The sequence below is a fragment of the Ahaetulla prasina genome, chromosome 5 (genome assembly GCF_028640845.1).
Source record: "Ahaetulla prasina isolate Xishuangbanna chromosome 5, ASM2864084v1, whole genome shotgun sequence".
In the NCBI taxonomy this organism is placed as follows: domain Eukaryota; kingdom Metazoa; phylum Chordata; class Lepidosauria; order Squamata; family Colubridae; genus Ahaetulla; species Ahaetulla prasina.
In genome coordinates this window covers 94,351,183-94,364,820 of record NC_080543.1, presented here as the reverse complement: position 1 = coordinate 94,364,820, position 13,638 = coordinate 94,351,183, and the positions used below count along the sequence as shown (strand labels likewise).

Here is a 13,638-nt window from a genome sequence, read left to right as displayed (position 1 = left end):
ATCACACTTGGCCAATAAAATTCTATTCTATTCTATTACTGAGCTGGGAAGTGGCTCACCAGGCTAATGCAGCCTGTTATTAAAACTAGTCTAGAAAAACCATACCTTCTGGTATGTTCAAACAAAGGTTGGACAACCATTTTTAATTGGGAAATTCTATACCGAGCAAAGTATGGACTTGATGGCCCAAATTTCACCTCCATGTTCATCCTCTGCAATATCTCATTTACAATTTTGCTAATGTGATCCACCCAGCTTCTGTTTTTTGCTTTATATACCACAGATGCCCTGCCTCCTCTCCAGCCTCTGGCTGTGCTCCTCCATATCTATTTTGACTTGGGTTTCCAGAAGAACCAGATATCTTCAGATTTATCTCCACACATAATGTCTTGACTGGGCATTATGCAGGCTCCTTATATTCAGGTGTTTTGTGCCATTCTTCTGGAACAATGATAGATCTGTCATAAAATGTCCTCAATAGCAATACAAAAGGTGCTAGACATGTCTATTTAAAATTATGATTTATTTAAACCATGTGAGAAGTCAAGTTTTTGCCAGTTGTTCCTTGCTAGTTATGTCCCAAATGAGCATGTTAAAGTTTTTTCACTGCTTTTGCCTGGCTATATTTATTTACTTCAGGTAAATAAAGCATGTTGCTTTGTATACTCCAAAGTGCTGCAGGCCATAGCCACCACATCATTCCTTTCCAGGACTATTGATTATTCACAAGAACTTTGCTCGTTTCTGCTTATAAACTGAATTACAGATCACAGACAGTTGAGGGGCACAGGCTTAATCTGATAATGCCAGGCACTTGCAGTACACTGACATTCACAGTCCCTGATCCTTCCCTGTTTATTCATTCCACACCAACCTACGTATCAATAAATGGAGAAGAGATGCTTCTCTGAAAAAATTTCTCTGAAAGTTTTTTTTCAGATTTCAGCCTGGCACCCCTTCAACATGTGCGCAACCTACCAGCTTAATTATTTTTGGGGATGTGGCTTTAGCACTTTTCTGGAAGAGCCTTAACAGATATTTGAACAAACAGGTTGTTGTGTCTGCGCCCCCCCGAGCCGGCCCTGCTGCCAGAAAGTGACATGGAGCCGGGCCTGCTGCCAGAAAGTGACTTGGACAGTGAGGGGGAAGGGCCGTCAGGACTTACCTCGGGAGCACCGGCTTCCCTGGCTTCTGCTTCCAGGAGCCAGAAGCAGGCCAGGTGGAGGAGATAATGAAGCTTCCATCTCCTGACTCTTCCCCCCCCCAACAGGCCACGCCTGCAGACCCAGCTGATGGCAATCAGGCTTGGTTTCGTAGGCAGGAGAGGAGGGAACAACAGAAGCAAGGGTGGAGCAGGCCCAGGAAGTGCTGAGTCATGGAGCCACACCCCACAGGATATAACAGGCAGCAAGAGCTGCTGTGTCTCTTTGTAACAGGGAAATCCACTGATTAAGAGCTGAAGTTTGTTTCTAGGTGACTCACCAGCGTCATGGAAGATAATGGAGGCTCTGGGATAATGCTGGTTATTCTGCTGCCAGAGCTGATAGTGCCGGCTAATTAAGCCATCACTTGGACGGAGGCGAGGGAGGACAGAACACAAGTCTTACACACCTGCATATGATCTGTAGACCTATGCTCAAAAATAGCTAAGTAACAGTTTACTGGTTCAGAGAAGTTCCAGACCAGTGACTTTGTCACTCTGCATTTTGCCAATGCGGATTGGCATCCATTCAAGATGCCAGTTTACAATTATCCAACCCTCCCCATCACATGTGAGGGATAGCACATGGTGGTAGTCTTTTTCCAAGGCAGATGATACCTATTATGAGAGAAAACCAGGACCAAGAAATCTCGCTCCCCTTATAAAAAAAACAGAGGGAGAACAGCTATTCCCAGGATCACCCCGAAACCGAATAGGGTGCTGATTGGGTGGTGCATATTGTGGCAGCCTACAGTTCTGCTAACCTTAAGACAGAAGTATGCCAGTCAATGTGGTTCTAAAGAAGAGCTTTCAAGGAAAGAGGAAAGGAAGAGAAAGAGAAATCAAGCAATCGTCTGAATTCAGTTTATCTACTCTGCAGTCCCCATCCCTTGAACGTCCTCCTAGAAATCACAGGAAAATACAATAAAAAAGCAAAATCATCAGATGGAAAGCTTTGATTTCATTTTCCAGCCATTTTATAATTTAATTAATAAATATGGTTATGTGATACAAGTGTTTCTTGAGTCACCTGTTCTGAGCCATTGCAAAATATGGCTCCATTCACACTTTTACACGATGAAACTCAAATACTTTGGCCATGAGAAGGAAGGACTCACTGGAGAAGAGCCTAATGCTGAGAAAGATTGAGGGCAAAAGAAGAATGGGACGAAAGAGAACGAGGCGGGATGGAAGCCGTATGTCTGAGCTTAAATGGACTCCATAGGATGGTAGAGGACAGGAAGGCCTGGAGGAACGTTGTCCATGGGGTTGCGATGGGTCGAACACGACTTTGCAACTAACAACAACAACACTTTTATACCTATCTGCTTATAGACCAAAACTTACTGTACTTTTCCCACTATTCCTGGGTTGGGCACCATTTTACATATTGCTAACCAAAGAAAAAGGAATAATATCCATGTAAAATCAGGAAATGTATATATTAAGTGTTTTCAACATTACAAATTGCATCTTTTTATATGTCTTTTTATGCTGTTGCTACTTGCTAATGTTCCCCTGTTAAAAAGTTATATTTTTGCAAGCATGTAGTATAAATATAAGGTAAGAGGTTCACAATCTAACAGATGAGAACATATATGAAAAAGAGAATGAGGAAAGGAAATAGCCCATTCCCTGTGGAAGAGCCACATCAAACATTTACTCTATTCAGGAATTCCCAGATTAGCATGGAGGACTTGGTTTGTCTTTGTAATGTATGTAATAGTATTTGCATTAACTGAAATAAAATGATGTGAAATGTGTCAGGGATTCTTTGTTACTCTTTTTCTTACAGCTTTCTATTGTCATTGACTTAAAATATCTATTCCAGGGCTGTTTAATGCGTTACCTATTTTTTATACTTTAATGTTGCTAAAGTTCTGTGCAACTTTAGAGATATTTTAATTTTTCTAAATTTGCTGCTGTAATGGGTTCTTTTGGGCGACTGACAACGACCATAAATAAGGAGACTCTCTTTCCATCCCTCCTTTGTTGCACAAATAGCTTGTTATAGAAAAATAACCATTCCCCTATAAATAAAACCAATGATAAACCCATTTATTTCTGAATCTCATCGCTATAACTCTTACTGTGTGCCTATAGGTGTAATTTTTATGTTATGTATTTAACTTTAAGGATTTTTAGCCACAATTTGTATGACTTTGTATTAAATCCTTTCCCTCCCCTCCCATTTCTTGCATTGTCTAGCCTTGCAAAAATTACCAGGCTCGGCTACTTTCCCAACACTAGATGGTGGGAAAACTTTGCAGCCGGAGTTCAAGCCACCATGTCTTTGGCTGTCTTTGTGTCAGGCTGGCTGGAGTTTTTAGGCTTTACAGCCAAACACTGGATGCTGCTATCCTGAACAGCTGGAGGGAATTTAGTATCTCCCAGCTGTTCATTGTTGACTCTTCTGGAGAAGATGGCATGATTTCCAAGCTCTGCCACTCCTTTCAGCTTTCCTCTTTTGAGCCTCTGAAACTGTCCCTACTTTTTCCAGACTTCCAGACACCACGGCTCCCTGACTCAGCAGTTTATTTTGTGTTGGCCTTTCCGATTGCCTCTTTTCACACCTGCAACTTTCTCTTTTCCTTTTGTCCAACCCATGAATCGGGTAGGATTCTACCAGTTTGGACTGGTTCGGGTAAACTGGTAGCTCTGACAATCAGCTGGGAACGAACCAGTTTACCCCGACATTCAGATGGACCCACCCGACTGCCTGCGCTAGTTTCTGACCTTTATCTTCTCAGCTGATTCGCACGGTAGAGCAGATTGCCGCACAAATCAGCCGTGTTACTCCTCCAAAGAAACCAGGAAGTGAGGATTTCTTCAAACTGCATGCACGTGCAAGTTGTGTAATCACCAAACCAGTTGTTAAACCAGGAGGATCCCACCACTCTCATGAATGTATATTGTGCGTTGTGGACAATACACAGACTGCATCAGATGCAGAAAGTACCTTTCTGTTATGTCCTCGGACTTACGACCCGCAAGGTTTTGCCTGTTGCTAGCCAGCGCTTATTGGTCTAGACGCGGGTAGTTTAAAAGCGGGAACCGGGATGGCATTTGATTGGTTCTTTCGACTTGACAGCTTGCTATTTAAGCAGCTGTCAAGTGAGGGAGCTCGTTCTTATTGTTCCAGAGCATGTTGGCTCTTAGCATTGTTGATTGAATTTGGCTGACAATAAAGCCTGTTAACTGAAATAGCCTCGGACTTCTTATTGGGTTAAACAACTTAACACTGGCGACGAGGACTGGGGGTCGAACAACCACCGCCGCCGATATGACGACCTCGCTGCCCGCTATCTCCCCATTCGAGCCTGCTAATGAAGCGTGGGAGGCTTATCTGGAGCGGTTCGAATGCTTCCTGCAGGCTAACGGCCTGTCAGATCTATCAAGTGACAGGAAGCGAGGCTATTTTTTAAGCTTCTGTGGCCGTGATATATTTGCCACGGCGAGGGCTTTGACGGCCCCTCAACCTGTCTCCTCGGTACCTTGGGAGACTCTGCTAGAGAAGTTGCGAGCCCATTACTCGCCGGCTCCTTCCCGCATTGCTAGAAGACACGCTTTTAGACAGCGGTTCCAGAAAGAGGGGGAAACCGTTAACGACTACATGGCTTCCCTGCGTATCGCCGCCCTACAATGTGAGTTTCGGGAATTGGATGAAATGCTGCTAGACCAATTAGTCACCGGTGTTCGGGACCTGAAGCTGCAGCGCCGACTACTGGCCCGCAATGATGTGACTCTTCAAATAGCCTTGGATGAGGCGCGAGCCTCTGAGATGTCTGTACGTTCGGTTGCGGAACTCCAGAGATATCACACTAGGTCCGCTACCGACGGAATGCAACAATCTGTCCACTATGAGGACGTGGACGACGATGCACCGTCCGATGAGGACGATGCAGTAAGCCACCTCAAAGCAACTCGGAAGAAGGAGTGGAACACTGACTGGAAGGGGTCACAAGGAGGTTGCCTCGGATGCGGAGGAAGTCACCATCGTGCGGACTGCCGATTCAGGGCAGCGATCTGCCGCCGCTGCGGTCGAAAGGGTCATCTCTCGAGGGTCTGCCGAGCATCCCTTCCCGCAAATCAGAAGCCCAACCCCCAACTCAAGCCCAAGCAAGGCGCGCGGAGGTTGCCTACCCGCCGTGACGAATGCCATGCAGTCGACCGTGAGGGAATCGCTGCTGATGCTGCTGTGAGCCACGCCTCCACCGCTGTTCCCGCCCACAAGATTTACCTCAGCGTAAAATTAGAGGGGGTTCCATTTAAAATGGAAATTGACACTGGCTCTTCGAGATCTCTTGTTGCTTGGCATACGTTACGGCGCCTGCTGCCTAATTTTCCGAAACGGCGCCTTCAACCCTGTCAAATTATTTTAAGGGACTATCAGGGAAACCAAATTCCTACTGCGGGTTGTACCACGCTTCACGTCTCTTTTGGGTCTTTTGAGGGTAAATTGCCCCTAGTAGTAGTCAGAGACGACCTTCCAAGCCTCCTAGGCTTGGATTGGTTTGCTGCCCTGCACCTTGATGTATCAGGGGTCCACACCACAAGTCTAGACACCCCGAACCAACTCTTTTCAGAATTTGCCGATGTATTCGACGGCCAGTTAGGCAAATATACTGGTCGCCCAATTTCCTTCAATCTCGACCCTCAGATTGCCCCACCCGCCTTAAGCCGCGGAGGGTGCCATTGGCATTACGTCCTAAAGTGGACAAGGAACTAGACAAACTCGTTGCCCAGGGCGTCCTAGAACCTATTGAGTATTCACTTTGGGAGACACCTATTGTGATCCCCCTAAAACCGGACGGATCCATTAGGATCTGTGCCGATTATAAGTGCACTATCAATAAAGCCCTGCAGGCAAACCGATACCCTCTTCCGGTGGTACAACACTTACTCCACTCGTTAGGCCGTGGGCGGGTATTTGCCAAACTGGACCTTGCCCAGGCATATCAGCAGCTTCCGGTGGATGACGCGACCGCCATGGCTCAGGCGATTGTCACCCACCGGGGGGCTTTCCGCTGCAACCGCCTGCAATTCGGAGTCAGCATAGCTCCCGGACTGTTCCAGGGCCTGATGGAGCGGTTGCTCCAGGGGCTCCCAGGGGTCGTGCCATACTTCGACGACGTTCTGATCTCGGCTATTGACAGATCAGAACTCGTCGAACGTCTTCGCGCCGTTCTTGACCGTTTCCGGTCTGCGGGGTTGAAGTTGAAAAAAGATAAATGCCACATAGGGGTGTCACAAGTTGAGTTTCTGGGTTTCTTGGTGGATTCCAAGGGAATCCACCCGGCACCTTCTAAGGTTGATGCAATTAGGAATGCCCCAACGCCCACTAATAAGGCGGAACTACAAGCGTTCCTGGGGCTCCTCAACTTCTATTCTGTATTTATCCCCCACAAAGCGTCGGTGGCCGAGCCACTTCACAGGCTTTTGGCAGCCAAGGCCCCTTGGCGATGGAACCGGGCCGCTGCTGACGCATTCCGGGCTGTCAAAGACATCCTTGCGTCGGCGGCTGTCCTGGTTCAATACGACCCTTGCCTACCTCTGGCCCTAACATGCGATGCCTCCCCCTATGGGGTGGGTGCCGTTTTGAGCCACCTCCTCCCTGATGGCTCAGAGGCCCCTCTCGCATTCTACTCGCGCACATTGTCGGCTGCCGAGCGTAATTATAGTCAGCTAGATCGTGAAGCCCTAGCCGCGGTAGCAGGAATTAAAAAATTCCACGACTACCTTTATGGTCGGTTCTTTTCCCTTATTACCGACCATAAGCCATTATTGGGGTTGATGTCAGGGGACCGGCAAACTCCCCAAATCCTTTCCCCGCGCATGTCACGCTGGGTGGAGTTCTTAGCTGCCTACTCCTATAAGCTGATTTACAAACCGGGAAAATTTATTGGGCATGCTGATGCGCTCAGCCGTTGCCCCTCCCTCGACAGATCCTGACCCTGCCCGGCGTCCCCGTCCTTCTTGTTGAGGACTGGGACGTCCCGCCTCCGCCTCCTCTATTCGTGACCTTTCTGCAAGGGATCCTATCCTTTCTACAGTTTTGGATTGGGTGCGCGGGGGTGGCCAGGGGCTAGTGTCCCTGATTTCCAGCCTTTTATTCGGCGACAGCATGAGCTGTCCGTTCTCAAGGGGTGCCTATTGTGGGGAAATCGGGTGGTGGTTCCCCCTGGTCTTAGACAGCGCATACTAGCGTGTCTGCACGATGCCCACCCAGGCATTGTGCGGATGAAGGCCCTAGGGCGTAGCTTCGTCTGGTGGCGGGCATGGATCAGGAAATTGAAGCCTGGGTGGCAACTTGCCCACAATGCCAGGCTTCCAGACCTGCTCCACCAGCCGTGCCAATCAGGACCTGGGAGCTTCCCAGGGCCCCATGGGCGAGTCCATATGGACTTCGCAGGACCTTTATGGGCCAGACCTTTCTGATTTTAGTCGATGCCTATTCTAACTGGGTAGAAATAGGTATCACGCCGTCCCCACATCGGGAGCGGTCATCCGAATACTAGGCGGCCTATTCGCGACTCATGGGCTGCCTGATGTTATCGTCACCGATAATGGACCCAGTTCACCTCTGCACCCTTCCGTCAATTCTTGGCGATGCGTGGCATTCGCCATGCACCTGCGGCCCCGTTCCACCCGGCCGGAAACGGCCGGGCTGAAAGGGCCGTGCGTTCTGCCAAGGAGGCTTTGGGCCGCCTAAGTTCCTCGAATTGGCACCACAAAATAAATCAATATCTATTAGCACAACACACCACCCCTTGTCCAACTACCAACCTAAGTCCGGCTGAGATGCTTATGGGTCGTCGCTTACGCACCACATTAGATCGCCTACACCCGAATTTTACTTCGGACGTGCCCAACACATCCAGTATTCCATATAGATCGTTCAGGGAAGGGGATCTGGTATACGTGGAGAATTACGGGGGGGGGAGCCGATGGGTCTCAGGTCAAATCACCCAACTAACCGGACCCTACTCTTATAGGGTCCTGCTGACAGATGGTCGTCAGTGGCGCCGCCATGTGAACCAATTGCGGCGCAGAATCCCTGGGGAGGGACAACCAGCATTTGAGCGTAGCATTCCACTTCCAACATACAACTCCGAGACACCCCCTGACTTTAGAAACCAGCCTACAATGAACGACGCCGGCCCGAATCTAAACACTCCTTCTACCACCATGGAAGTCGCACCTAGGCTCTCTAGCGTTCCGGCAGACACCGCTGAGACTTCTATTCCCGCTGCGATCTCGACGGCTGGCTTACCTGAAACCCAAGGCATTCCAGCGATGTTCCGGTCGAATTCCAACCCCCCGGCAGCGGCGTCTTCAACAGCGCACAAGGATGACGAACCTACTCCTGCGACGTCAGGCTGCATACTAAGGAGATCAGGGCGGAGCCGACGTCGTCCGGCGTATCTAGCCGATTACGCTTGCGCTGTCTGGGGGTGAGGGGTGTTATGTCCTCGGACTTACGACCCGCAAGGTTTTGCCTGTTGCTAGCCAGCGCTTATTGGTCTAGACGCGGGTAGTTTAAAGCGGGAACCGGGATGGCTTTTGATTGGTTCTTTCGACTTGACAGCTTGCTATTTAAGCAGCTGTCAAGTGAGGGAGCTCGTTCTTATTGTTCCAGAGCATGTTGGCTCTTAGCATTGTTGATTGAATTTGGCTGACAATAAAGCCTGTTAACTGAAATAGCCTCGGACTTCTTATTGGGTTAAACAACTTAACACTTTCCCTTATAGCAGGAGCACAGGAGTGCTCCAACAATTCAGCCTCAAAATCCAGGTGAAAAGAATGGAGAAAGGCTCTGGCAGATCACTACAAAGCTCTGCTTCCACAGTTAGTAATGTAAGCCTGTGCTAATACTAATCTTTTGCTTTTTCCTGTCATTTATATTGCATAATTTGTGATCAGTCACATTTAGACAAATCCAGTCCACAATCTGGATTTTATGATGCTTGATAATGCTTCTTGTTTAGTAATACCAGGCAGGTGCCAACCCAAGACATTCAGAAGGCTAATGGGCTAAGCAAACGGAACTGGTGATGCTGCAGGCAAGATTGTGGTAGTTGCTGGTAAAGGAGGCAAGCAAGCATCAACCATAGGACTACCTTTGTTTACCATCTTGTATGCATGCTTTGATGTGCACATAATGCTGCAACAGTGAGAAAATCTCTTCAGAAGGTTTGCATATATGTGTAATATGGCAGAGAGGGAAACCATCCCAACCTGCAACCAACTCTGGTCACAGTCTATGCAGATACAACATCTGTTCATTTAATTACTGTACATATTAATTATTTCTACATTTGCTCTGAAGTAATCCCTCCCTTTATGTGTGTGTGCATAGATAATTATTCCAGCCTGTTCTCTACAAGCAGAGTGGGATAACAGAAAAATGGAAATGTATCTGCTTTTTATAATATTCAGAAGCTGTCCCTTGATTTTGGGTTAATGAATGAATCTGTGGACATACTATTTCTCTGTTTCTGATTTCCATCTATAAAATATCATAGTAATTGAATCTCACATAACAAATGGGGAAATAGAATCCTTGTGAATATTGAGACCTACGGCAGGTTATAAATTTGTAAGACACAAATGCTTTTCTGTACTTTTGTTAATAATCAAAGTTTCATTTCCAGGAAAAGGGAGTGAACATATGCCAAGTACTTTGAAAGCTCTTCTTTGTGTTTCTTGTTAAACGAGAACTACTTTTAGTTGAAGTGAATATTCTATTATTTTATATAAATTCACATATCCAAGAACTGAATCTTAATAATGATATGAGAATTTGAAACCGAACCTTGGCAGAAATTAAGCTTGACTTTTCAGGTAAAAGTCCAGTATGTGAATATTAATGTTCAAACATCACTTGTCTACTTTTTCTTTCTTTATTTTAACCCAGACGCTTATCCCAATTCAGAAGTGATCTACGTGTGGACTAACACCTCAGCAACTTCGGTGGTAGTGGCAGAAGATGGTTCTAGGCTTAACCAATATCATCTGATGGGACAAAGTGTAGATTCTGAAAACATCAGTACCAGTACAGGTAACAAAATTGCCCTTTGAATTGAAGTATTCAGTAAGGAAAGGTCTAAGGTTCATGCTGATGGGATGGTGCTTTTTCAAAATAAGTCCTATTGACTTATTTTGGTTTGCCCTGTGGTGACCCTTTCTCTATGCCCAATATGAATGGGCATAGAGAAGATATGAATCTTCCTCAGTATTTTCATACATGTTTGATTGTTACTTATGCGTGGCCTGTTTCATTCATTCCTGAACACACCACATTCGTGTATCTCTTTTACCCCATTGATAAAACTATCTCAGGCTGGTAAGAAAATAATAAAACAGACAACAATTTTTAAAAACCTTATCTCGGTAAAAGCAATAAACCATAAATAAAACAAAACCACAAATTCTACCATAGTCATTCTTTCATAAATACCAGATGAAAAGGCATTTAGTTGCCTGGAGTCTTTAGACAAAGTAGAATGCAAGTACATATAAATAAAGTAGATATTTTACCACTCGTAAAACTTCATCATGAAAAGTCAGTCAATTTGGCATTAGATGCAAAGAATCCATCTTACATCATCACTTAATGCAATTTCCTTTCCATTCCGTTCCATCCTCAGATTACAGCAGATTAATATAGGGAGAAGCATTTTTTCAGGCAGACAATTTTTATTGTTTAGTACTCTCTAGATAAGCAACAGAAGCAATACTTCACCATTCACATTTTATCAATCATAATTGAACTGCTGAATGATACCACTGAATAGTATTGAGACAGGAAGGGTAATATAGAACTATTTGTGGTATTTGACTTAGAATGCCTCATTCTTCTTTACAAGTTACTATGGGATGCTTTTCAGGTGATAATCATGTATAACTTTTACCCACTCAATGTAAAATCAGATTGTGATTCAAATTTCAATAAAACCATGATAAAATTCACATAATATAGGTTGGACGTTTTCTCTGCAATAATGTTGCACAATAGTAGGGCATGCAGAACTTTGTATGCAATTCAAAATTTGAATGAATAATGAAAATAATGCTTTAAAGCAGTTTCATCTTGTCTAGGATATATGGTTGCCCGTGAGAACTGCTGTGTGATGCTGGAGAAAAAAATCAGGATGGTTTTAAAGGGATGAGGATGGGTATATCACCACAAGCTCATTGCTGTGGTGATATTTTGGGAATTGGATCTGAAGTACTGCACAGCCCTGATAGATGTTGTCATTTAACTAGTACATGCTAAAATGATTTATGCTTGAAATGTACCCAAAGGTAGCTATAGATAAGATGATTAATTAGAAGTAAAAAAGATTTTATTTACTTAATCAGTAGAATTATGCCTAGACGTAAGAAAAATTAAGTCCATTTAGTATAAAAGTACAACGAACAATTCTCAGATACTATTAAACTTGCCACAATTTTATAAATGGATTGTTGGTTAAAAAGCAAATTCATCAGATGCAGTATTCCTTTGCTTCCAAAAAGCTCTGCCTCTTACATTCTGCTAAAGAACATTTCTTTCTGCTGGATAAAACAGATGTAGCAGACAAACTATCCAAGCTTGAAAGAAGCACTAGGGACAGAGAGCTCCTTTGCAGTTACTTAAACTGCTATGTCTTTTGCTAGCTTATTTTCCCACAGGAGCCAAGCAAGCATCTATAAATTGATTTCTTCCCCCATCTCAACAATATGTTCAATAAAAACTTTGGGGCAAAGGAGAAGAGAAACGTGGCAGCTGTGGCCCTGCTCCATAGTATGTCTAGATAACCATGTGTGGGGAAAGGGATGTTGGGATTCACATTTCTGTACCTGGAAGAATATGTGTTGAACATGGCAGCACTACAGGCCTAAAGAGCTTTCCTGCCAGCTCAGCCATCCACATGAGGATTTCAAGGCAATTGTTTCTTGTTGTCTCTGGAGAAGCGTGCATGAAAAAGGATAGGTGATAAAGAGGTGTAGGACCTGATTTATGCTCCCCTTGCTTCTGAGAATGAAGTAGAAATTGAGGATCCTGGTAATTAGAGACAAAAAACCCTGCCTGAGAGCTTGGAATCAGGTGGCCCCATGCTGCCTTTTCCTTTGTAGGAATGCCAATAAATTGATGGAGCAACTAAGAAAACACTAGACTTATTTGCTATTCGTGGCCCAGGCTCCCATAGCACGCCAGCAGGGTTCCCTGCTAATTTGAGACTTAGGGAGAAAAGAGGTCAGCTGCCTGTTACTCTGTAGGGAACATAGATATTTAAGTGATTTGTAATAGACCCAGAGTCATGCATGTACACACACATACACACACACATCCCCTAGAGCCTGAAAAGATTAAAGAATGGCAGTGCTTAAAGTCTTGCCTGCTCAATCAGTAAATGAACAAACTGTTCCCAAAATGACAGCCTCCTGAGAACTCAGCCAGTTTTGTTTTTTCAGAAAGACCACACAATCTCAAAAGTGCAAAAATAAAAGAGAAACGAGCAGCATTGCAAGAGACGGTGCAAACATCACAGCGACCTTAACAGAGTCAGATTAAGGAGCACAATATCTCCCTTCTACTGTATTCCACAGAACACTCTGAAATTGAAAAAACTATAGCACTAATTTTATTTTAGGAATGGTAATGAGAAGGAGAGAAAGACACAATTCTAGATCACTTGAAGACCGCAAGATCTCACATGGGGGGGAGGGGGGCAGGGGGAGAGGAAACATTGACCAGTAAAATAAGTTCATCATAAAAAATTTCTTACCAGTTCACCATTATAGCAGCATTATTCTCTGCAATGAATGGCAGCTCCCCTTTCACTTTCACAGTCACCAAGAAAAAAGTCCAGAAGGTTTCCTGAAGCATCTCCTAGATCTGTCTGGAGAAGCTTTCTAAGAGCAAGATGTCCACAGGGAATGTGCCAGGCTGCCAGGCACTCATCCAGTTCTTAGCAGTGCTTACCAAGGCTTCTGGCTCACGCTACATAAGGACCAAAAGAGATTCTGAGGACAATCCACAATCGGAGCTTTATCCAGGAATTACCTTTCACAGAAATTTCCTTAAGAATGGCGGGTGCTGAACATCAAATATTTTTTTTATAGCTTTCTTTCACTCCCTCCTATTTCCCTTTGCAATTGTCCCAGGTTACCTCTGATCAGGTTGAGCTCTCAATACAGCATGGGTCAGAAATAGTAGGACACAGATTGTAACCGAGGATTAACAAAATACAGAAATCCGATTTCACACAGGGAAAGCATTAGTCAACTAAGGATTTTCTGGTCTTTAGCAAGCTTTTGGGATGCCTGTAATCAGGATTTCTAAGATGTTATTTCCTTTTCTGAAGCTGAGAATTTAAAAATAACACATACAGTTTATGTATTATTTTTGTTACAATTCCTTAGTTAGACAAAACCATATATGTATGTGT

At 44.9% G+C, this 13,638-nt stretch overlaps 1 protein-coding gene across 2 annotated transcripts in view; it reads left to right on the top strand.

Annotated features, from left to right (window-relative positions):
• Positions 1-13,638, top strand: part of GABRA5 (gamma-aminobutyric acid type A receptor subunit alpha5) — an 85,132-nt gene that overhangs the window by 63,777 nt on the left and 7,717 nt on the right. For both annotated transcript variants that reach the window (XM_058185365.1, XM_058185366.1), the window contains one exon: positions 10,119-10,262. In XM_058185365.1, coding sequence (XP_058041348.1) covers positions 10,119-10,262 — 144 coding nt within the window. The remainder of the gene's footprint in view (positions 1-10,118; positions 10,263-13,638) is intronic.